At 38.8% G+C, this 26,438-nt stretch overlaps 1 protein-coding gene across 1 annotated transcript in view; it reads left to right on the plus strand.

Annotated features, from left to right (window-relative positions):
• Positions 1–19,403: 19,403 nt before the first annotated feature.
• LOC146477741 (uncharacterized) overlaps positions 19,404–26,438 on the plus strand; it is a 9,069-nt gene continuing 2,034 nt past the window's right edge. The window contains exons 1-4 of the mRNA XM_085113089.1: positions 19,404–20,826; positions 21,734–21,971; positions 22,885–23,001; positions 25,932–26,438. The exon at positions 25,932–26,438 is cut by the window's right edge and continues 2,034 nt beyond it. Of these exons, the coding sequence (XP_084969215.1) occupies positions 19,792–20,826; positions 21,734–21,971; positions 22,885–23,001; positions 25,932–26,438 (1,897 nt within the window). The 5' untranslated portion in view covers positions 19,404–19,791. The remainder of the gene's footprint in view (positions 20,827–21,733; positions 21,972–22,884; positions 23,002–25,931) is intronic.

Genomic DNA, 26,438 nt, shown 5'->3' on the forward strand with positions numbered 1-26,438 from the left:
ATTAGAAATAGAAGCCAGACTCATTCCCGGTCATGGTTTGTCTGTTTACTGCTACAAGAGTTTTGCCGGGGCCACATTTTTTTTAATTTCAAAATTTAAGGGACCAATAGCCTCCTCATCACCTCCCAAAAACCAATACGTACACTACATGTATTTAAAAGGTCAAAAAACTAGTCGTGCGTCAGAGATAAACGAATGTGAATAATTTATCAAATGACCAGTCACATATTAAGTTTCGAATTGAATTGATCTGAATTCAATTGCTTTGAATTGAATTGAATCGGATTGATCGGAGCTATTGAAAGAGTAAAATGAGAAAACAAACTCATAGCTACTAAAATAAAATTATACATTACTTGCTTAAGATAATTAACTGGAAGACAGCAAACCGGCAGTCCAAATCTTTGGGGTAATTTAAAATTATTTATTTATTTATTCACCACGACATACAATCATAGAAAGTTACAGTGAATAATAGACTAGGATCTTATCAATCTTATCTGATCAAGTTTAATACTGTGCCACTTGGGGCCTCTTCATATGAGCCCGGTTGACCGGGCTGGCTCGGTTTCCGAGATCTCGCCTCGCCACTCTTTTCTTAACAAAAATTTCGATGTGTTCATATGAGAAGGCGGGCTGGCCCGGTTACCGAGATCTCGGTTTTTGCGACCGAGATCTCGGTAACCGAGCTGGAAATTTTTCCCAAATGAACACTCCATCCTGGATACCGGGACTGACCGGGACGAGACAATTTTAACTGAGCATGGCTTGTAAGGTCGCTGACAAGTCAGGGAAATTGTTTTTATACAGAGTTAACCTCCCGATTTCCCTATTCAGGATGTTTTTGTATTTGTGTTAAAGCCTCCTGAATAAATGTTATGTTAAGTCGGAACGCAGGTCCACGAGTATTTTGGGCCTTAAGGACATTTTTCATCTCAGTTACCGTGATTAAATTTCCCATATGAACAGAAGACAAAATTCGTCCCGCCTACCGGGCCAGCCCGGTTACCGGGCTCATATATATGAAAAAGCCCTTGGATGGCCGTACAAGCAAATAAAGCTACCTACAGGAAAATACAATCTTAAAACGTCATTTCTTTATTCACTCTCTTCTGAAATGCCGTTTTCATCAATGATGAAAATATAACACTTACATTGTATCGCCACGTGCATTATCGCCATCCTTCTCTGGTGATGAAGATATCTCAATGATTGTTTCATCCCTGAAAACACAGGCATGTTTCAGCGCTAATTCAAGCAAATCTTTAAACTGCAAGTCTTCATAAAGTAAATCAAACCTACCTTTCCATTGTTAATACAGGATGACCAGCAACAGTGCCTATGATCATACCATCGTTCATCCAGGAAATGTGAGATTTGGCACAAGATAACTGGACGTGGACAACGCTAGTGTCACGCGTCACGCGTCACGCCACTTGCTCTTTCTTAACGGAGATGGATACTGTTTTGCACTTTCTTAATAGAGGTGAACACTCTTTTGATTTACATCCTTTTTCTTCATGAGAGATCGTTGGTTAGCATCATGGAGCATGGTTAGCATTTACATTTTGCGGAAAAATAATCTTTGTCATACTATCGTTGGTTTGTGCCCTCCCATCCCCCGTTGACGGGTATGCTAGTCATAAGCGGTCCTTGTAAGTATCTGTAAGTATCTCGGCTGGTTCTGGTTTTGCGGCCTCTAATTTCTTTTTTTTTTTTTGGTATTTTTATTGTAATCTTAACTCGAAGTCCAACTCGAAGTCCAACTCGAAGTCCAACTCGAAGTCTAACTCGAACTCGAACTCGAATCCAAACTCGATGATTCGGGATTCCCATCAAAAATAGTTACAGAAATCCCTGCAAACCGGCGGGATACCAGAACAAGCTTTTTGGAGCTATTTCGCAGACGGACTATATCGAGTTCTCTACAGGTATTGAGTGACAACTCCGGCTGCAACCCAGGCTAACATTTTACGCCTTAAACACCATTCATGCTCGTTTTTTGTGTAACAGGTATGACAGCGTCACATGTATAATTTTATTGGGGCTGTGTGGAAATCTTTTCCAATAAATTGCACCTGAATTTTTGGAGACAAACTTTGCAGTATTGTTTAGAATCATTTCAAGGCTTTGCAATGTATCTCTTAGTCTAGGATCAACAAATTATGGACGCTATTATTATTCGCTGTACAAACAATGCGCCTTTAATAAGGAGCCTAGCCATGCGTGACTAGCTACGCAGACAAGGGTGGCGTCTGTAACTGCGTCATAAAAAATTACAAACCAAGAAGAAATGATTGATCTTTTGATCAGCTTGCACCAAAACATTTGATACAAACGTAGACTTGAACTTACTGTTAGCATTCTGTGATAAATGTGACTCAACAAGATGCCCCTCTAATGGCATTACACGGAATGCTTAATGTAGCCCCAATTATTCCCCATTGTATGTTTCGCAGATATTTAAAAAATATCCTCCCTTGGCCATTGAAATAACTGTCTGAATGGTTTTATTCAGATATATTGCGTGATACTTATCGTTGTGTTACTAGGAATCATACCAGAAATAACTATGCAATAACGTCATGACCCCGCTGAACTGGTCTGGCCTCCTCTAGCTCTAATCCTTTGCGTTGATCATTCGATCTGTTTTTTAAAGCGGATTTTCTTTGCTGTGAACTCTCCCAATTTCCGCCGTTTCAACTGTCGAGTACTACCTAGAAGTTATTATTTCGATTTACTGCTTGAAAAAGGTTGGTTTTCTCTCTGAAAACGGCAGATCCGGAGTCTTAAATTCAGACATGTGGCCGCCATTGAACGAAAACAACTTTTCCAAATGATGATTTGCTTTGACGTCACACAAGTAGAGATGAGTGGGTCCCCTCCCTCGTGATATACGCGCAGATAATGGAGTTTGATTGGGCCGCTTTTGTTCAAGACAATCAAAACAATAGATCCCTTCTGGGAGAGAGAAGAATTTAATCTAGTTTTAATGAATAAATCAAATGACGATTTGACGTCACACAGAAGTGATGAGTGGGTCCCCTCTCTCGTGATATGTGCCTGAAAAATAGATTTTGATTGGGCCGCTTCTGTTGAAGACAATCAGAACAATATATCCTTACTAGGGGAGGACAGAGTTTAATGCATAAATTAATGTGCACATTTATGACACCGATGAAGAAAAAGATACCCGACCGAAACCTAGACACGTCATGCCCTGCGGGCATTCCGTGTAACAAGACTTTCTTCGGAGACATTTCAGTGAGCTTGAAATTAAGCTTAATTTGTATGTGTCTACCGACATAGCGTGCCTCATACTTTTCAACGCGAACCTCTTTTAATCAGAGCCACGCAGAGATCTCCATCAAGTTAATCAAACTTAATCCAAAGAAGCAGTTAAAAGCAATGTAAAACGTGTTCGTTATTAAGTCAATAGTAAGATTATCAATTTCAAGCAACAATCTCTGCAACATGTAAGCTTCATTCCAACGCGAAGCCTCCTTGAACAATTTGATTAATCTCGAGCTTTTACAAAACACTAAGACCCATCTTCATTGAGAGATTAAGGTGCATTTGAATCAAGGGCTCTTTGAAAGTGAAAAACCAAGCTTAACAGAGTAAACTATGCACGCTATATCCACTTTGGCATACGCTTACCTCCGACAAATTCGCCAAACAATCAGCTTCACGATCCACGGAGAAAGTTTGCCCACAGCTAAGCTCCATGAAGTTGATTCACTCGCTACATGTTAACAATCTCGGTAAAAAAGGTTTTCTCACCCCATGATTGCAATATTAACAGCGAAAGTACGAGTAAATTATGTTTTAACACGAGAAGGCAGAAGAAAACCTTCTTCGCTTCCTCCTTCTCGGATTGCACGCTTTGATGAAGAAGGGTTTTTTCCCGGGTTGGGTTTCGTTTTCCAAATATGGAAGTGATCTTATTTACCGGATTGGAAAGTTGGGACAATGGACTTACAAAAAAAAAGGAAAGTGAAATTCTCGAGCCTTTGGTAAATAAATAAGATAAGTAAATGAATAAAATACAGATTTATTAAAATATAAAATAATGATGAAACAATGGCCTCAGGGAGGCAGTTCCAGTCGGCTATAGTTCTTGGAAAAAACGAAAATTTAAAAATGTCCTTACTTGCATATGGCACGCGAAATTTAAATTGACGGCTTCCCCTCGTGCGACTCTCGGGGTGATGAATTAAATATTCTCGGCTATCTATATCAATAAGACCGTGATTTATTTTATACATAAGTGTTAGTCTAAACTGCCTTCTTCTCGTTTCCAGTGTGGCCCACCCTAAGTCTTTAATCATGTCCGTAACATTCCCATAACTGTTGTAATTTTGTGAGCAGAACTGTGCAGCCTTACGTTGAACCCTTTCCAGGGGCCCGTTTCTCGAAAGACCCGGTAACTTACGGGGCCCGATAAGTGTATTTTGAAATGTTTTTTCCCCGATTACAGAGTGATTACAGACATGGTACTTGGCCAATGTGTTCATAGAATTATAAGATTTTAAAATTTAGTATTCAAAGCTAACAAAAATTGACTTCTGTTAAAAAAACATTTATCACCAAAGACACTTATCGTGCCCGGTAAGTTACCGGACTTTCGAGAAACGGGACCCAGAACACTGACATCTTTCTTTAAGAAGGGGTTCCAAGCCGCGCTTTCATATTCCAGCTTCGGTCGTGCTAAGGATGTATATGCAATTTATTTTACATTCTTTGGACAATTCCAAAGGTTTCGTTCTATTGTACCCAACGTTTTGTTTCCTTTAGCTGCTGTTATAGAAACATAAGCTGACCAATTGAGCTTGTTACTGATAGTAACCCCAAGGTATGGGAAGCTATTAATCTGCTCTAACTCTACACCACACAAGACATATTTTCTCAGAGGTGGATTGATCTTATGTGAGATGGTAACAATTTTCCATTTAGAGGGATTCTAGCCTAGCCTGTGTAAGTCAGATTGAAGTAGATCGCAGTCCGCGTCGCTTGCGACAATGCCATAAAGTAAAGCATCGTCCGCAAAGAGCCTAACTGATGATTGCCCGTTATCTGGTAAGTCGTTTATGTATAATAGAAAGAGCACCGGCCCGAGGACTTTACCTTGGGGCACGCCGGAAGACACTGGACATTGAATTGATGTTTGGCCTTCACAAACAACTGATTGAAAACTTTGGGTAAGAAACGACTCTAACCAATTTAGGAGCGGGCCTTGGATTCCATAACGCTGCAGCTTCCTTAGGAGTCGCCTATGAGGGACCTTGTTAAAGGCTTTGACAAAGTCCAAGATGACCGCGTGGATAGATGAGCTCTGAATAGTCTTTGCCATATCGTGTAAGGTGAGAATTAGCTGCATCTCTGTGGATCTCTTTGCCCTGAAACCATGCTGACAATCCTTTAAGATGTTATGGTCGTTTAGATGTTTCATAATGAAGCTGTGGACAATCTGCTAGAGGATCTTTGATGCAACACAGGTGAGAGATATTGGTCTACAATTGGCTGGGTCAGATTTCTTTCCCTTTTTAAAAACTGCACACACATTTGCCTCCTTCCACCTATAGGGAACAGTGACACTGTCTATCGAGTCCTGAAAGATGACTGTTAATATTGGAGCGATTTCTGCAGCAAAATGTTTGAGAAACCAAGGTGGGATTTGGTCTGGGCCACAGACCTTGTTAGGGTTTAATGAAGACAGTTGCTTTAAAACTCCTTACAGTTCTGAAACAATTAAAGGCCAGGTTTGGGATCAGAGCCCATATCTGGAATGTTTTCAAGGTTCTCCTTGGTAAACACACTTGAAAATTGGCTGTTTAAAATTTCTGATTTAAGAGCAACATCACTTATGACTTTACCATCCACTTTAAAGTCTGCATCCTTGGATTTTCTTGATTAAACCGTTTTACGTAGGAAAAAAAGCATTAACGGTTGTCTTTTACTGACTCACTAAGGCGTTTCCTGGTTTCAGTGGTGTACAGATCCCGTTTTCTTTGCCTTGTTGTATGGTCTTTGTTTCACTTTAGATTGTCGCCGAAACGAGCGATTCAACCAAGGTAAGTTGTATCTTGAACTTGTCATCTTATGCGGAATGCAAGAGTCCATTATGTTGCCAACACTATTTTGAAAATCATCCCACTTCGCTTTCACCGAGTTTGTTATCATGTTGAGTGTTGAGCTTTCCAGCAAGTGCTTGTAATTCCAATTTAATACGCTCATCGTCCGATCCCTTTCTGATATAAACTTTGCGCTTAACATGCCGTTTTTTCTGGCAAAATTTGGTTGGTCATTCTTACTTCGTGAAAGAAATTTTCTTTCAATTCGTTTGTTTTCTGGACATAATTCTTAAGCTACACATGTATCCTGAAAACATGTATTCTGTCCCATCGCTGAAAATGCAGCAAATCCGAAACCCCGGGAAATTTGAAAAAAACAAACAAACAAAACAAAACAAAAAGAAAAACTAAAATAGAAAAGAAAGTACGATCAAATCCTGACTCATTGAGTGCTTTCCTTTCTTGGGTATTTCAACTTCTTGATACATTTTCAGCTTTTAAAGTAACTCTGATATGTAAGGTCAAACAAATCTCCCGTTTTGCTCTGCTATCGTCACTCGTACCCAAGCCTCTTATGCGCCAGTAATGATGTTCCTTGATTACAAACATGACGCGAGCATCCAAAACTAACGACAGAAATAATTAGCCAACAATTATTCTGAAAAGCCGTAAAATACAAAACAATGTATGGCGTTTTCTTTTATTTTCAAAATTTGATGCTTTATTATCTCAGAAAAAAACACGTTTAGCTCCAATTTTCATTTCGGATACCAAGAACACTTGCTGAGTTCTACTTTCTCCGCTTAGTTTTAAACCCCGCAAAAATATCCCCGTATTAGTAGGGCACCACCCATAGGAAATCCGAGTATCTCGAGATGCACAGAACGTATGGCAGTAGCAAAAGTAGGCCAGCACCGTCCTTTAAAAACCTTTTCCCCGCCCCGCTTCATCTTTCGTCTAAGTCCATTGATTGAGAACTCGTAACTTAGAAAATTCCGTGAGAAACATCCAAACTGCGAGCAGCTTCTTTTGTTTGCCTCCCACGTAATAGTTTCTGTGTGTTCTGGGGGAGTTGGATTATGCTAAAAAATTTTCTGTTGAGTGAGAAACAAACTGACGCTCGCGAAAGAATTTGAGAGAAAAAAGACAAATGCTCGCTTCCTATGAAAAGTAGTCAGCACGTCACATAACAACAGCATATCATAGACGATGGGAACGAAAAGAAAATAATCATTTATTGTCTGTTTATACCAACTTAAAAGCATGTTGATAATAATATAATAGTTTTTTTTTTTATCTTATCGCGTATTTTAGCATTATATATTGTACAGTCCGTAATCCAGCCTCTGGGCTGCGATGGATTTTTAATAAAGCTATCTATCTCTCTCTCTATCTGTTGAACAACTCTCTAATTAAACGCAGTTCAAAATTGTAATATTCATAGAAGTTGATTGCTTATGTTTTATGACTTCAAATTTAGCATAATAAAAGTTAAGTTAACATTTGTAAGATTCCTTTTTTCAGTATTTATTAAACCTGGTTTAACTGATAAACACGTTTAGTTGGTGTGAATAAGGTATAAATACGTCTTTTATAAAATAGAAATTAAATTGTACAAGTACGTAAAAATTACATTTTAAAAGTACGTTCAGATATAAGTACTTAAAGTAGAAATCAAATTGACGTTTTATTCTACTTCGGAATTATTCACCTTACTACCTAGGATCGAGTTGAATTTGTTGTGACTGGTTTGAAGTTCATCAAAATTCACAGGACTTTGAGTAGTCTTCTGAGCAGTCTGTTATTTTCTTTAAGAGGAGAGATCAAAACTACCGATATTCCAACAGGCCCCACCGGCAAACCACAAAATAGATGGTGGCCTCTGCCTGTACACCCCTTCCTCTACCTCAAAAGATGGTCTCTTTATTGCATAGCCACCCTTGTATCCAGCAGTAAAAACTAACAATGAGATTCAAAGCTCACTTTTCTTGTTTATCTAGCAATGCTGACTCTTGCTAGCTGAATATTTCTGTGTCAACTCAAAATTCAACACTTATTCTGTTAAAAAATAAGTCAATTTTTGTTAGCTTTGAATACTAAATTTTAAGATCTTATAATTCTTTGAAAACATTGGCCAAGTACCAGTCTGTAATCACTGTTTAATCGGCGAAAAAACATTTCAAAATATTCTTACTGGGACTTTCGAGAAACGGGCCCCCGGGTCAAAAGGCGTAAGTATCAGATCTTTCGCTTTGAAAATCTGTTCAGGTCGTAGAGGGTGGGAAAGGAGTGGGGTGGCTGAGAAAGAAAGTGGAGGAGGTGGGGGTTGGGGAGGAGGAGACCCCCGAATATAAGGGGCCAAAAACATTAATCTCCGTGTCCGGAAATGTTTAGGAACATTCAAAAATATTTCTCCAGACCCCTCACCCAATCCCCTTCTCCGTAGTTGCAGTGTAATAGCGGAGCTCGCGCTCGCGCCGTAGGCGCGTGCGGCGGAATCCCATAGCTAAGAGATTTTGGTAAACCCATCAGTGCCAGAAATTTTGGTTTGGTTATGACGTCACTTCCGTCCGACCGACCGCCCGTACGTACGCCACCCATGTAAGCCAACTTGAAATGAGACGCTCAAACCTTGTGCTGCAAATCAGGGTTTTTTCGGTGGGAAAATGCATGGCCAACTGCGCTGCCGGCTGCGTTTGTTTGTCTGGAAATTGCATCGCCAACTGCGTTTGAGAAAAAAATAATAATAATAATAGTTTTTAAGACGACGTGCACGACAAAACACAAACTCAATTTATGAATAAGTCTACAAACATGTAAAGCAAAGAAAGGGAGAAAGAAAGAGATCGAGAAAACAGGCGACGAGGAAGCGAAGTTCGACGTTCAAAGAGAGCGATTGAGAGCGGTAGCAAACAGGCGAAACATGAGTGACGAACAAATAGAGAAAGTACGGGAAAGGGTGCCGAAAAAAACCCGTGTTGCAGCACAGGGTTTGAGTGTCTCATTTCACATTGGTTTACATCAGGGGCGGGGGAGAAGACTCGTCAAATTTTCGTATCAGAATCATCCAACAAAAGTTGACGTCACATCCGGTCAAATTGGCGCCCAGCAGCCTGTCTCGGCGAAGTCGAATGATGGCGTCCCGGTCAGGCTTCATTTCTTCGGATTTTTGAGCCATCAGTATCAGGAAATGTGAACTGTGGATATGAAAGATGTTGTAAAGATACTGCTTCGACTTCATGAGCAAGGGTTTTCCAAAGAAGTGATTTTTTCTACTGTTTTGACGGAAAATACGAGACAGCTAAGCATCGCGTCATGGCGAAAATTTTACACTCTCAAAACGAGTGGCGTTCAGACTTTTGGCTCTTGCGGCTTGTGATCGTTCGAAAGCTGAAATTATAATAGCCTATCCCGTGTGCAACATAATGGAGGAGACATCGTCAGTCATAGTTTGCAGTGTTAACATCGGGAACCTAATTATCTCTCGACGTGAAGTGTTGGAAGCCTGTGTCATTGAAGCCGTTCCAATTGTCTTCGTTGTAAGGGACTCGTAATCTATGAGGTGAGTAAATGTAGTTATCTTCATTTCAAGGTTCAAGGTTCAAGGTTCATTTATTTCACACTATTTACACAACATTAACATAAAAAGTAAAGTATTACAACCGATAACTACAAGATAAAAATAAATACAGTACAAATTATAAAATGTGTGTGGTGGTCAAAGTAGCGAAGGCTTTCTAGTTGACCACCACCTACTTTAAAGTAAACAAGGAAATGACACTGAGCTTCATTGAATATTAGAAGATGTAGGAGATGCTTATAGAGCCTAGGATTAATGTACAGGAGAGAATTACATTTGTGTAAATTAAGGTATGTTAAAGATATACTGAACCGAGCAAGAGATCTAAACAGGACACGCTTAATAAAAGAAGAACAAAGCGAAAAATAAATAAAAACAAAAACAAAAAAAAGCATACACAAAAAGCAAGCAACATACAAACAACCAACAACAACAACAAACAAAAGGAAAGGAAAAGGACAACACATCAGCAGCAACAGCAGCGACAACAACAAACATCAAAATATAAGCAGACAATTATTATTATCATTAATATTTTTAACTCTATTATTATTATTATTATTATTATTAGTATTATTATTATTAGCTGCTGACGTGAGTACCTTTACATTTCCAGTTCTTTTCTGCTGACGTGAGTACCTTTACATTTGGGCTTTAGAGTAATATGTCGGTTTTGTGCTTCGTAGTACCTTAATAAAGACGCAAGTGACGTTTAAGTAATAAATAGTAATTCTCTTATCTGATGTGCATTCACATCATATTGGCCTGCAAGTGCGGGCTTGAGGAGGGGCTTGAGTCAGAAAATGTATCTGCGTGGCCTGGTTCATGTTGCTAGTGTGAGACAGTTGTTAAAGTTATTGATGTCAAGCCATCTTAAACACTAAATTAAATAGCATTATTGTGAATGACATTATTTCTCAAGTATTGAAAGAAACAGCACCTTCACACTTAACTTTATCTGCACTTGCACCACTTGGGGGGTGCTCATGGGTTAATTTTTTATACATTTGTACTATAATTATGCACATGCAAAGTCAAATTGTGGTAAGAACAAACAGTATGCCACAAGCCACAGACAAGTGGCATGACTGATGTTCTTACCTTGTTTTGATGTCTTCCCAAGTTTGGCTTATCAAAGGACACATGGAGGGCCAAATGGACTTTGACGGAGAGGAGAAGGGAGGGGAGAGGGTTTTATGGGAGCATGGTCCATATTTAGTGCACAGTTCAGTTCAAGGAAAAATGAAAAGAGTTCAAAAACTACACATCAGTTCAGTGACAGTAGACCTCAATATTATTGTAATAATAGTTGTAGGTGAAATGTTTTTTATTTCACTGGGACAAGTAAGAGGAGAGGGGAGGGGAGAGGGTACGAGTAAAACTAATTAATTAATTATTACAAATAATGGTCACAGTCTTACATGCATTTAAAAATGTATTACCCACTTATCCGTTGTTTGTTTTTGTAATCATATTTGGTAACAGCTGCAAGCTGCCCAATAATGTAGCTTTTTCTTGTACATACATGTAGTTCCACTTCAGATAAGTGGCCCGTTGGTAAATTTGTAAAAATCTAGAAGTCCTATGGTTCTTTGAAAAATTAATAAGTCAAACAACCATAGCAACAGTTCAAAAAACACACATCAGTTCAGTGACAGTAAACCTCAAATGTAATAGAAACTATAGGTGATGTGTTTTCAACTTTCTCTCCTTCATGCTTGTCAAGGATGCAAATGAGAGGCCTGCTTGTTTTGATATTAGTTCAATTCAAAGAAAGGTTAAAAAATTCAATCACCACACCAAAACAATAAACCTCCCACCCCCCCCCCCCCCAAAAAAAAAAAAAAGAAAGGGGGATTATATAAATGTATATATTTTTATTAACCACCTGGCCCCAGTTGTTCGAAGAGCGGATAACTTTATCCACTGGATAAGTCACTATCCAGTAGAGCAAATATACTCCACCTAGCACTTTAGGCAAGTTTTCCACACAATCCCATACTTAAATTTGGTATATGCTTTTACCCTATCCACAAATCATAGGGCTATTAGGAAAATCTTGCACACATTTTATCTGTCGGTTAGCGACCTATCAAGTGTATAAAGTTAATTCGCTCTTTGAACAACTGGGGCCTGGGTGATAGCAGACCTCAAAATTAAGAAAATTTACTGGTGTGGGTGTTTTTATTTCAATGGGTCTTGCAGGGGGAAAGGGAAGGGAAGAGGACAAATATGTTTGCAATATATTAACAGGGTTTATACGTTATATTACCATGATGGTTTAGAATTTTCCTTACTTAGGTGAAATTTTTAGGGATTTTATGTTTTTAATTTTTCATTTTAATTCTTTTATTTTTAGAGATTTAAACAAAAACTCAAAAGGAAAGAGACCAGTAAATCCCCCCGAGACACAGCAAGAAAGGAAACAAACAGCGAAAGGAAGAATTTGACAAGACTGGGAGTAACTACAATGGCCGCTTAGCTATATGATTTATTATAATTTACAATATGTCGAAGTCTAATAAATTTCTGATGACAATAATTTTCACATTGGTGTACAGCGTCGTGTTTGATTACATTGACATATTCATATGATCCAAAATTTGGTCAGCCAAGCTGACCAGCCGAAAGCCTTAGCTGGGCAGCCACTTGCTCGGCCTCCATTACTGTTTTTTTTTTTTTAAGTTTTTCGCTTTACTTTTTAACTGATCTTTTTCTCTCTTGACTCTTCTCTCAAGTGCCACAATCCCTGTTTCCCATTTTACAAGCTCCTCCTTGTCTTCTGCTGACTGTATGGCTGTCGCATTTTCTCCCTGTCTTGTCGCTTTCTTCCTTTCGCTGTCTGTTTCCTTTCTTGACGTGTCTCGGGCGGATTTGCCAGTCTCTTTCCTTAATTTGAGTTTTTATCTTTTGTTTAAATCTCTAAAAATAACAGAATTGAAACAAAAAATTAAAAATATCAAACCCCTAAAAATTTCATCTAGGTAAGGAAAATTCTAAACCATGGTAATTTAACGTATGAACCCTATTAATATATTGCAAACACATTTGTCCACTTCCCTTCCCTTTCCCCCTGCAAGACCCATAATTTGAAATAAAACACCCACACCAGTTAATTTTCTTAATTTTGAGGTCTACTATCACCCAGGTGGTTAATAAATATATATACATTCATATAATCCCTCTTTTTTTTTTGGGGGGGGGGGGGGGGTGAGAGGTTTGTTCTTTTGGTGTGGTGATTTAATTTTTTAACTCTTCTTTGAATTGAACTAATATGAAATTTACAAGCAGGCCTCTCATTTGCATCCTTGACAAACAGGAAGGAAAGAAAATTGAAAACACATCACTTATAGTTTTTCTTACATAATTTTAAGGTTTACTGTCACTGAACTGATGTGTGTTTTTGAACTGTTGCTATGGTTATTTGACTTTTTAATTTTCAATGAGCCATAGGACTTCTAGATTTTTACAAATTTACCAACAAGCTACTAATCTGCATTACTGACAAGAAGGAAGTGGAACTATGTACAAGAAAAAGCTACATTATTGGGCAGCTGTTGCCAAATATGATTACAAAGACAAACAACGGATAAGTGGATAATAGATTTTTAAATGCATGTAAGACTGTGACCATTACTGTATTTGTAATAATTAATTATTTAGTTTTACTCGTACCCTCTCCCCTCTCCTCTTACTTGTCCCAGTGAAATAAAAAACATTTCACCTACAACTATTACTACAATAATATTGAGGTCTATTGTCACTGAACTGATGTGTAGTTTTTTAACTGTTTGTGGTTATTGAACTTTTCATTTTTCCTTGAACTGAACTGTGCACTAAATATGGACCATGCTCCCATAAAACCCTCTCCCCTCCCCTCTCCTCTCCTTCAAAGTCCATTTGGCCCTCCATGTGTCCTTTGATAAGCCAAACTTGAGAAGACATCAAAACAAGGTAAGAACATCAGTCATGCCACTTGTCTGTGGCTTGTGGCATACTGTTTGTTCTTACCACAATTTGACTTTGCATGTGCATAATTATAGTACAAATGTATAAAAAATTAACCCATGAGCACCCCCCAAGTGGTGCGAGTGCAGATGAAGTTAAGGGTGAAGGTGTTGTTTCTTTCAATACTTGAGAAATAATGTCATTCACAATAATGCTATTTAATTTAGTGTTTAAGATGGCTTGACATCAATAACTTTAACAACTGTCTCACACTAGCAACATGAACCTAGCCTGAGTATCAGGCTTTTCGGGGGGAGGGGGGGGGGGCAGAGGGGGAAGAGAGGAAGGGGAAAAGGGAAGAAAAGCCTGACACAAAAGCATTGAGATGAGTATTCCACCCCCTTGATGAGCATGACGCTTCGCCGTAAATAGTAGCCAATCAAAATAAATTCCGGTCATGCAACTGTCATGTCAGCGATGTCCGCTGTGAGAGATATGAATTGAAGTTACACAGACAGCTCCATTGCAAAAGACTCTCCAAACAAAATATTTTCTGTTGAGCACCACTGAGCAGAATTCGCGACTAGACACAGCTTCATTACAGGAGGAAAATACAAATCTCACAGTTCAGAACGGCAAGAAGTGATGACAAAAACGCAGCCGTAACTAATCAAAAGACAAATAGCCGTGATAAGACACACAAAATCTCAGCTACGAAAACAAAAAGGCGGCCAGATAAAGATTATTAAACAGTTTAAATCCTAACTAGAGAGGCTGTACTGTCACTGGATGCAGTGAAACAAGCCAAACGTACCAAACCCAAATAAAATGCCTCAACGGGCATAAGAACGACTGTTGCTCAACAGGCGATAAATGCAGCACTCGTAACCCAGAAATGTCAGAAATGACCTTTGACATCAAAATACAAAACATGCGACAGTTGCATTGTTTAGTCTATCATGATAATTTTTGTTTCCGGCGGTGTGACGTAACCTTTTGTGTTTTGTCCAATCAGCGCCAACGTCCGAAATTTGGACGTTCGACACAGACTTCAGAAAGGTTTTGTGTCAGGCCTTCCTCTCCTCTTCTCCCCCTTCCCCTCCCCCTCCCCCTCCCGTTTCCCCCTCCCCTTAGGAAGGACTGATACTCAGGCTAACATGAACCAGGCCACGCAGATACATTTTCTGACTCAAGCCCGCACTTGCAGGCCAATATGATGTGAATGCATATCAGATAAGAGAATTACTATTTATTACTTAAACGTCACTTGTGTCTTTATTAAGGAACTAGGAAGCACAAAACCGACATATTACTCTAAAGCCCAAATGTAAAGGTACTCACATCAGCAGAAAAGAACTGGAAATGAAGATAACTACATTTACTCACCTCGTAGTCGGTAGATTACGAGTCCCTTACAACGAAGACAATTGGAACAGCTTCAATGACACAGGCTTCCAACACTTCACGTCGAGAGATAATTAGGTTCCCGATGTTAACACTGCAAACTATGACTGACGATGTCTCCTCCATTATGTTGCACACGGGATAGGCTATTATAATTTCAGCTTTCGAACGATCACAAGCCGCAAGAGCCAAAAGTCTGAACGCCACTCGTTTTGAGAGTGTGAAATTTTCGCCATGACACGACGCTTAGCTGTCTCGTATTTTCCGTCAAAACAGTAGAAAAAATCACTTCTTTGGAAAACCCTTGCTCATGAAGTCGAAGCAGTATCTTTACAACATCTTTCATATCCACAGTTCACATTTCCTGATACTGATGGCTCAATAATCCGAAGAAATCAAGCCTGACCGGGACGCCATCATTCGACTTCGCCGAGACAGGCTGCTGGGCGCCAATTTTGACCGGATGTGACGTCAACTTTTGTTGGATGATTCTGATACAAAAAAAAGTGCCAGGCGCTATTGGAGTGTTCTCCCCCGCCCCTGGTTTACATAGATGAGCGTATGTGCTGTAACCCGGGTTGTTTTTCGGCGGGAAAATGCATGACCAACTGCGCTGCCGGCCGCGTTTGTTTGGCGGGAAGTTGCATCGCCAACTGCGTTTGAGAAAAAAAAAAAAACAAAAACAAATAATTTTGAAGACGACAAGATACAAAGTCAATTTTTACATGTGACCAACAACAGGAGAAAGAGCAAGGCAACTAGCGGCGGGAGAAACAAATCGACTGGCGCATCATCAGAATCTGGAAGTGAAATCATTTTACTCCGATCCAGCACCAAGAAACGTTGGATGTTTCCTCTTGAAGTGAAACGTTTCGCTCACTTAACGCTGTAAAACGAACGGATAATCAGCAATGGAATAAAGGGACTGGTTATTCTCAGAAGAGGCGAGTACATTCATGCAATTTTGTTGACAAAACTTTGCTAGTTTGCTGGTTTGCAAGATATTGTTTTCTTGCAGTTTTGACACGCCGTTTAACTTAAGCTTAAGCTAATACTGCTAACTTCAGAACAGTATTTTGAGCTCATTTTTTCGGTCCATGTTGATTATTTTCCTTGGAGTTTTATTTTCTGATCTCGTCCAATTTTGCCGTCAAACAGCGGGAGAAAGAGCAAGGCGGATCGCGGCGGGAGAAACAAATCGACTCTTTTAGCAGCTTTTAGAGGCGGCACTTCATAAACAGCGGCCGAATCTTGAAGAGAAATTATTTTACTCTACTCCGGCGCGATGAAATGAAATTAAGATGCGATGGATTTTTCCTCTTGAAGTGAAACTCAACGTTGTAAACGAACGAAAAAATCAGCAATCGAATAAAAGGACTGGTTATTCTCCAAAGAGGCGAGTATATTCATGTGATTTTGCTGACAAAACTTTGCTGTTTTTGCAAGATATTTTTTTCTTGTAGTGTTGACACTGCGTCTTGTTTAACCTCAGAGCAGCCTTTTGAGCTCATTTTTCGGTCCATGTTCGTTATTTCCCTTGGAGTTTTATTTTCTAATCTCATCCCATTTTGCTTCATTTAAAAAAATTTGATTCTGAGCTAAAATAGTCAGTCAAATTTACATCTCCCAACATTGTATCGTTGGCATAAACTACTGACAAATTTTTGTCGCATATATTTCTAATTTTAGCATTTATTTCTGACAATCTTGACAGAAAACAAACAGAAATACTTAAAACAGTAGGATATAACCGCAAAAATTAAGATGTGTGAGCAATTTTCACTGAAAGTCTTTTCAAAGAACGTTAAAAGCGAATGTAAAATTAAAGTGTGATTGTTACATCGCGCGTACGCTCTATGTTCCACAACAGAAGCTTTCAATTTAGAATGTAACAAATTGCGCTCAATTTTCAGTCGCCTAGATTATCCTAGGGCTCTCATAGATTCCATCATTAGTAATTTTCTTCGTAATGTATCGGAACAGGCAGCGGAAGAGAAGCCTGAAGGCGGTCGTAAGATCAGAATTATCCTTCCTTTTAAGGATCAAGTAGCTGCCAATGCGGTTCGCAGGCAATTTAACGACCTAAGTAATAAGATTGGCCCCATATTGCAGCCAGTTTTTGTTAGTAGGAAATTAGAACATGATCTTAAGCCTAGGGAAGTTAAGCCGTCGATTGTGAATCAGCAATGCGTTGTTTACTATTTCTCATGTGATCTGTGCGATGCAGATTATGTCGGCTATACAGCCAGACACCTTTTTCAACGCGTTGCTGAGCACAAGAACTCGGCAATTGGCAAACATTTTCTTGAAGCTCACGGGAGCAAACACCTATTGAATCAGGGCCATTTTAACATCTTGAGAAAGTGTCAGAGCAAATTTGATTGTTTGGTATTTGAAATGCTGTACATCAAGAAACTTAAGCCTTGCTTGAACACTCAAACGGACTCTATACGTGCGAAACTTTTTGTTTAACCGGTAGCATTCTTCAATGCTACTATTTTAATTAATATCTATTGTCCATTTTTGTATTTATAGCCGCAATCTTGCATTTTTAATTTCACTTGATAATGATGTAATGTACATCGAAACGTCGTGTTTTTTAACCTTTTTATAATGTTTTTACGAAATGTTTTATCGCAATTTTTTATAGTCAAATGTTTTTCTAAGTCTTTGCTTCTTCGATTTCATTTTCATCAAAACAAAGCAGTTTACGCAAAACATTCATTCGATCGTTGTTTCGTTTATTTCTGTACTTATTGCTATGAATTATCACAGTGCTTTTTTCATTTATTACGCAAAGATATATTTGAAGTGTGTTTTTTGGTTAGTGTATCCATTTTCTCTTAGGTTTATAGCGTACGGCATTCTGACTTGATAAGCAAAATTTACTAGACAGTGACAGTGCCGGTAGCGCGCGTTGGCTGTTCACAAACCGTTTTGCCTCGATTATCTTAAAAACTAAAAACAATAATAAAAACAGAAAATATCATTTTGAGTCCATTTAAATTCCGCTTTTATAACACAGAGGGCAAAATGTTCCTAAAACTATCAAGGAACTTCGTAAAACAGTCAGTAAAACACTCATCGAAGGCGCAAGCAAACCAACAAATTATTTAATGTTTTCGTAGCGTACAATACAAACAAAACCGACGAGAACAGTTCCCATTATACACATGCAATTAAGAGAGAATACAAGTTTAATTCAGGAGCAAACTAACAACGATAAATCAAATGTTAGGCATCAGTTAATTGTTCACCTGAGCTGTGAAGCTTCCTACCGCTTGGAAATCACACGAACATAGATCGATAAAAATAGCAAACGATGGATCCAAAGAAGGAACTTACGGAGTAATTTCTTCCTGCTCCTTCCTCCCATCAAAAGGACACTTTCATGCTCGGTTATCATTCGTTGAAAGCACTTTAACGCCATGACTGATTTCAGTTTCTCAACCAAACAAAATAAAATCAATCTGATCCAAGTCTTTATCTTTTGACACAAATAATCTTTCGCTGTTTCTTGTGAGAGACACCAAAATTAACCTTTAGGAATTTCCTTCCCAGCTGCAGCACTTGATTTCCATGTATTTTTGGTACAAAGAACCCGGCTTAAAGAGTCGAACTTCGAAAGAACCTCAAAGAACTTGTTTTTTTGGACACAAAATGCAGAAACCAACAAAATGTAAAACTTCGTGCTCAGCCAATCAGCAGCGAGTATTTTCGCCGCTCGACCAATCAGGAGTAAGTAATTTTGCCCTCGGTGAAAGGAAAATTACGAAAAACTGCCCTCTGTTACAACAAATCAGCATTCAGTAATTTTGTCCTCTGTTTTACATTGTTATCATGACGAACTTAAGCCAAGAAAAAAAATCTCCACAGGAGCCGTAAAATGATTCCAGGGTGTGTCAAAGAAAGCTGAGAGACATCAATCAGCAAGGTGTTTGGATGTCAGTGTTGAAGTAATTATCTCATTAACCCTGACAGGAAATAAAATGAACAGCGCCCCGGGTTACACGCGCGACAGGCATTTGAACGCGAGAATAAATATACTACAACGAAATATATAGAGATCGTGTATTCGTACACCCCGCTTACAAGAACGATCGATCACGCGTGACCAGTATTTCCAAGAATGTAATGAACATTCGCAGATCGCAATCCTCTTTTGTAATGTCCCGCATTTGAATGGAATGTTGAACATTTCTCTGGAAATCTCTCCGAAAAAGACGCATTGACGGGAAAAAAGATTCAAAATACTCAAGGGAAACAATTGTTATTCTTGAAATACTTAATGCTGCAATGTAAAAAAAAAGTCATAGCTTTTATACCGTCAATAAACTAGGGGAATTTCTACGGGAACTCGAAAATCTCGTTGGCGATGTTCGAAACTGACTTCAAACTCCGTTCAAATTAAAAAAAAAAAAAGGGTCACGCGTGGCGAGGATTGACCGTAAAAGCTGAATTTTCTAGTGATTTAAAAATAACGTTTATCATCATTATCGATGGCAATTTGAATCGTCGTGCCATCCTGTCCAGCCTTGTTTGAGCGAAAAAAGCGAACTAAACTGACCACGTGACTCCACCAGCATTGCGTAATGAGTGTGATTGTTTACGTCGCCATATCGGTAACTGTACATGTACATTTCGTACACGGCGCGATCGCGGGAGCTGGATTGAGTATAAAAGTTAAATTATCACCAAACCAGGTTATTATTCTACTTTGGCGGGATATTCAAGTTTTAATAGCATCATGCATTTGATTTCTAAACCATTCGATGCGCCGCTTGTATGGAGACGATGGCAAGCGAGTCTTCGCTCCCATCCAATCTTTGGAGGGTCAAAAGTTCATCGCTTGATCCTCAAAAGCACTGGTACGTCCTTACTAAGGCCATTTGTGGAACTCGGCCGAATGACTTCGCAAAAAGCGAGATATTTCGAAGGTTTCCTGACGAGATCCAAAGAAGATCGGCGAGGGAAGTTCTTCCCGCGAAATCTGCGTCCCCTCCGAATTTCAACAGAATGCCGAGTACCCTTTACGTGGTTTCAACGTTTGGTTTGTTTGCTGGTCTTGTGCGGCAAAAGGATATCCCAGCTGATTCCTTGATATCTTCTCAAGCATTTAAGGCTGTGTTAAACATTTTAAACTCCATGCCATTAGACCTTGAACCTGATCATGACGACAGCAAGGATTTTGGTTTTGGCGGGAAATTTGTTAACCCTGACTATGCAGCTCTCAACGCCGAACTAAAGAAAAGGGACGCTCTAATCGACTCCCTTGAGTTACAACTTCAGTCTCTCCGGGCTCAAATTGGCGATCTCGAGGCTGACCTAGAGAAAAGTTTCGATTCAACGTGCTCGTCAAAGTCTGTGACCTCGAGTTGTTCCTCGCCGGAATCGTGTTCACCATCAATACCATCTTCAGAGTGCAGTTCCATTGAAGACACAAGGAACTCTCCTGATTTTGGATCGACAACGAAGAAGAGGAAAGTGCTAAGTAAGTGTAGAAAGGTCATGGCCTCTCTTAGTGACGTCTCGGAAAAGTATGAGGAGTCTATTGCGTGTGTGCTGGGCAACAGCTTTATTTTTGGCGGCGATGATGAAAAGGGGCAAGTCAGAGACACAATTTCCGAGGTAGTTGACATTGTGATGGAAGCTAAGGGCAAGAAAGGTTTCACCGAGCTTTTGTCGTCAGAAACGCACGCGCGTTTGTTTCATAGTATGAGAGTTCCTGACTGGGTTCTGTTGTACTTTAAACTCCAAGCAAAGTTACCAGACCGGGCTTGGCAAACTCTGCTGAATTTGTCACAACTTGGAAAAAGTGGGGTAAGTGATTGTTGAAAACGTTCTTTAAATTGATTAATTTATTAAAATTTGTTAAGGAAACACTTATTAATTTAAAGAGGGACTTCTAATTTGAGTCATTCAATTAAGCTTGTCCCAAATGATTTTTTTACATTTAGTCGAACAGGGATTGCTTTTACTGCACCTTTCAATAACATATTCTGAACTTTAAACTCCAAGCAATGATTTGCCTTTTTCACTGCCGTCAACCATAATTAAATATTTGTAAGTGTGGAAATCAATTTACTGTGAAAAACAAGAAATTCTGAGAAATTTATATGCAGCCAAAGGTGACTCAACCCTCCCCCCACCCAACTCCTCTTCCCCCCAATGGATTATTTTGTGCAAGTCTCACAAAATACAAGGAGAACCACTGTGAAGCTGCCTGACCAAAGCTGTGACTGAGTGCTGTCAGTAAAGGTCATGCCCAAAGTTTATTGACAACATTCCTTAGAACCTGAAGTGTTCACATCATTTGTTATAACTGGAAGGTCACTTAATCACTGGATGTTTTTCTCAGGCCCAAATGCTGCTTTGGCTGACTGTCAAGTAAAAGAAAGAAAAATAATTTCCATTGTTTGAGTCATTCGATGCTTAATTGTTACATTTTTAGGAAAAAAAAACAGACCTTCGTGTTGGTCAGTCAATAACCATAGTCTCCAACTTGTTAATCCTGTAGTTGTCTATTCCAAAACTTAGCAAGAACCGTGGCCATAGCAAAAGTTTTAAACCTAATAAATTAGCTCCAATATAATTTAAAAAGTATTAAGTTATTAAGCCATTTACCATATTGGTCATCCTATAGCTTTAGAAGTACCAGTAATTTGGGCAGTATGGGCCAGAATACAGGCTGTAAATTATATAATTATTTCATTTTCTTTATCTTCAGAAGTCTGATGATTCACCATTACTGCTAACAAAGAATGAAATCACAGCAGTGAAAAAGCTTGTCTTCTCTATAGTGAGAAAAACCTTGAAGATTGGTAAGATAAATGATGCAGAGTTTGATGCTTGTGATGTGAACCTCAGCTCTGTTCTTACATGGGCAATACGTGAGCAACATCTACTCTCCAACGACACAACAGACATGGAATTTAACATCAAACTTGATGGGCGTCCTCTTGGAGGTGAGAAATAAATTATTTAGTATTTAATATCTTAAAAAAAACATTGATCCATTAAAGGGGCACTGTCATGGGGGTTTTGCTGACTGTTCTGGTCAGTTATGTGTAAGAATCAATGCCTTGTACCTTGACTTATACACACATTACTCCTGCAGGATTAGGAAGAAGATATAAAATGAAATCATGATTTAGCAGTGGAAGAGCAAAGCCATAGCATGTTTTTGCGATTTTTGCAAGAAACAGTACAGAAACTTAAAAAAAGGCTAAATTTCTTAGTTTGAATCCATTTCCATCCTCTCCATCTGCAACAACAGATGACAGTAAGTAGTTTCTTTGCAGTAATATAGTCTTAAATGGTAAAAAACAAAGGCCAATTATTTTGGGTTTTTCCCTTGACCTGCAGACAAGTTTTAAGTTTTTAAAGTGATGCTGCAATAGCATGACAGCTAGTGCCCCTTTATAATAGAATACAATACAGGTCTTTCACAGTACATATGTATAACATTTTAAAAAAAGTCCAAGCAAAGGAATCAACAGCCAATGAATATGGGGTTTAGCATTCAAGGGCTCGGTGGAATTTCAGAGTTACGATAAATTCCATCCACTGCTGGTAATGGTTGAGTATGCATGGTCCACTATAAATATTACCATAATAATTATTATGATCTGTATGTGGTTCAAAATGGGACCACATGCTCATTTACAATAATTATTGTGTCATAAACATTGTATTATCTCAGTTTGCGGTGTGGAATCTCTTGTGGCAGCTAAAAATTAATTAGAAATTAGCTAGACATTAAGTTTTCATTGGCATTTCCTTGAAAAGGGAAATAGAATCTGAATGATGAATTCAGCCTTTGTATTGTTTCTCATTTTCTCATGCATGTTGTTTATAAATACACCTTAATTTGTGTAGGTAAAGATCAGGTGGCTGTTGGTCTTGCACCTATTGGTTTCGTGAACAAGAGCTCAGAAAGCGCCCTGTCCATTTATCCCATTGCTATAGGGAATTGTAAAGAGAAAAGGTCAGGTTGATTTGAATTCTTTTTTTGTAAAATAATGTTGTCATGCAGATACCGTACACTGTAAGTCAAAAATGAGTTTCAGTGTGACTTGATTTCCTGCAAGGTCACAAGGCAGGTCATGTAATTAAGGTTGAATTACACTGTTAATGTGCATGTTGAATGTGAATATTCAATGTTGGTAAGACTACTGTTGTGTTTGTAACCTGTAAATGTGACTGACACACTGGAGCAATTGTAAACCAGCAAGATGACAAATATTTTGGTTGCAAAAGTTATCCATACTCCTCCCACATGGCAAGCCGCACGCCTTAGCAACCGATTTTGCCATCCAAATTTTTCCTCGATCACTACAGGAGGCCTATTGTTTACGGGAGTGCTGTTGACAGTTTAAAACCACATTTTCGGTGCAATACGAGCTCCAGTGCGTTGTAAAAAGTTTACAGCAATCAACATTCACTCACTGCGTGCAGTCGAATATTTCCGGTTCAGTCAAAAACCTCCGGAAAATTCAAAAACCCGGAGAAAAATAAATTTATTGTCGTTGTGCAGCGAGTATTAAACACGGCAAAGCAAAGGCGACACACCCGATTGCTCGTCCTTATCAGGCGACTCACCCGAGATAAGAACGGCCGAGTTCAAAATCTCTCTGTGAAGAAGAAATTTCTAATATTATTATCGGAGTTAGCTCACGAAGCAAAGGCGACGCACCCGATTGCTTATTGTTCTCAGGCGACACACCCGAGAGAACAACTGTGACCTAACTATGTCTTTTACCTTTACACAATAAAACCGTAAATATTTAACCGGTATTTTTGGACACTTTTGTCGCACACAGCGTGGTGAACATTGATTGCCAGTATCTATCATCTATTTTGGTCTTACCGTCTGAAATACTAACATGTCCCTGGTGAAAATCTTTGGAGGATCTTCAAAGATCTTCAAAGATCCTCCAAGATCTGCAAAGATCTGCAAAGGTTTTCTAAAGATCCTTGAAGACAAGGATCTTTTAAAGATCCTCACAGATCCTAGAGGATTTCTTGAGGATCCTATAAAGATCTCTTGAAGATCCTGATGAGGATCCTTTCAAAGATCTTCTAAAAGATCCTGCAGGATCCTCAGAGATTTCATTAGGATCCTACAGGATCTTGAAAAAGATCCTTTAAAGGATCCTTTCAAAGATCTTTGTCAGGATCCTTAAGGATCCTCAAGGATATGATGAGGATCTTACAAGGGTCTTGTAAAGAACTGTCCAAGGATCCTCCAAAGATCTTTATTAGGATCCTTAAGGATCCTCAAGGGTCTTACAAGGTTCTTAAAAAGATCTTAGAAGGATCCTATAAAAGATCTTTGTCAGGATCCTTAAGGATCCTCAAGGATATGATGAAGATCTTACAAGGTTCTTGGTAATAACTGTTCAAGGATCTTCCAAAGATCTTTGTCAGGATCCTTAAGGATCCTCAAGGGTCTTACAAGGTTCTTAAAAAGATCTTAGAAGGATCCTATAAAAGATCTTTTTCAGGATCCTTAAGGATCCTCAAGGATATGATGAGGATCTTACAAGGTTCTTGGTAAGAACTGTTCAAGGATCTTCCAAAGATCTTTGTCAGGATCCTTTAGGATCCTCAAGGAACTTATGGGGTTCTTAAAAAGATCTTTAGAGGATCCTATAAAAGATCTTTGTCAGGATCCTTAAGGATCCTCAAAGATCTGATGATGATCTTACAAGGTTCCTGTTAAGAACTGTTCAAGGATCTTTCAAAGATCTTTTTCAGGATCCTCAAGGGTCTTAAGAGGTTCTTTAAAAGATCTATAGAGGATCCTATAAAAGATTTTTGTCAGGATCCTTAAGGATCCTAGAGGATCTGATGAGGATCTTACAATGATCTTCAAAGGATCCTATCAGGGATCCTTGAAAAATCTTTGTCAGGATCCTTGGGAATCTTCGAAGGTTTGATGAGGATCTTACAAGGATCTTAAAGGGATCCTATTTTATCTCTTCCAAAGAACTTTCCCAAAATCCTTAACAGTCATCATGGATCTGATGAGAATCTTAGAAGGATTAAAAGAAGATCCTTTCAAGGAGACAAAGAGGATCTTAGAAAGATTTTTGAGGATCCTTTCAATGATTTTTGTCAGGATCCTTAAGGCTATAATTATAATTATCTTACAAGGATCTTTAGACAAACTTGTAATGAGAATCTTATCAGTTTGTTAGAGAGAACTTTGCAAATCATGGTCTTGTGATTAACCAAAATATAGAATAATAAACAATTCACTAAAAAATAATTGGGGTTGCTTTGGAACCAAACAGGCTAATTGTACCAATTTTGCAGTCGTGGATGAAATCACCTTTCAATCATGCATAAACCATACACCGTCACATGGCAATGCAGTTATAAACCTCACCTCAAAGGCAACAGAACTAATATAGAATCTATTTTATTTGTGTTTTATTTTTAATTTTAAGCCTATTTTAAAGCAAGATAGAACAAGGTGTTCTATCTTATTACTATTTTCTCATAACAAACTGAAAAATAGCCCGTAAAACAGCCTGTAATCCTATATCACTATTGCTCAATAACATAGTAACACACTGTATTAGTTATATTTTTTCTACAAATAGGATAGGCAATGGCCAGTTAGATTGTCTGTATCACATGTTGTATGTACATATTTTGTATACACCAAGGGAAAGTTCATCTTCCTAATCTAAGGTGAAGTTACTATTTGTATTCATCATTATACCGATAACTCTTATCGGTAGATTACCTTTTGTTGTTATTTTGTATATTTAAGTAAATTTAGTTTTATTTATTGTCATTCTAGAGTTGGCGTGATGTCCCATACGATTTTGCCAACATAATTATATTTAGATTTAAATTTAGAACTTGCAACTGTCAGGTCATGGTGAACTGAAATTATTTTCATCATGCGGTAGGGAAGAAAAAGTTTGCATTCCGTGGATGTGGTTGGAAGCCCATTGACATGAGACCTTGGACAGAAGAAAAGAAAGCATGGATCCAAGTTATTGCAGATCTATTTGAGCAGATGTTTGGTGGTGACTTTCTGTCATACACTTATGATAGAGAACATGGCACCAAGGTTGCAGAAAATGTGACATCCAGTTTGTCAGAATACTGCCACGAACACTGGGAAAGTCACTATGGTAGCTGCAAAGAGCGAGCTGAGGACAACAAACATCTCTGCCATCCAGCAGCCAACACCTGTACAAGACCACTTGTTCAACAGCCAATTCTTGCCCAACAGTCAGTGCCATCAAGACATCTAGCTCCACCACAACAGCCAAGTGCAGCACAACAGGCAGGTCCAATACAACAGCCAACACAAGCAAAACAGCCAGCACCAGCAAAACAGCCAGGTCCAGCACAACAGGCAGGTCCAACACAACAGCCAACACAAGCAAAACAGCCAGGTCCAGCACAAT

This window comes from Pavona decussata, unplaced genomic scaffold (genome assembly GCF_977016875.1).
Source record: "Pavona decussata unplaced genomic scaffold, jaPavDecu1.1 SCAFFOLD_69, whole genome shotgun sequence".
Classification (NCBI taxonomy): Eukaryota; Metazoa; Cnidaria; class Anthozoa; order Scleractinia; family Agariciidae; genus Pavona; species Pavona decussata.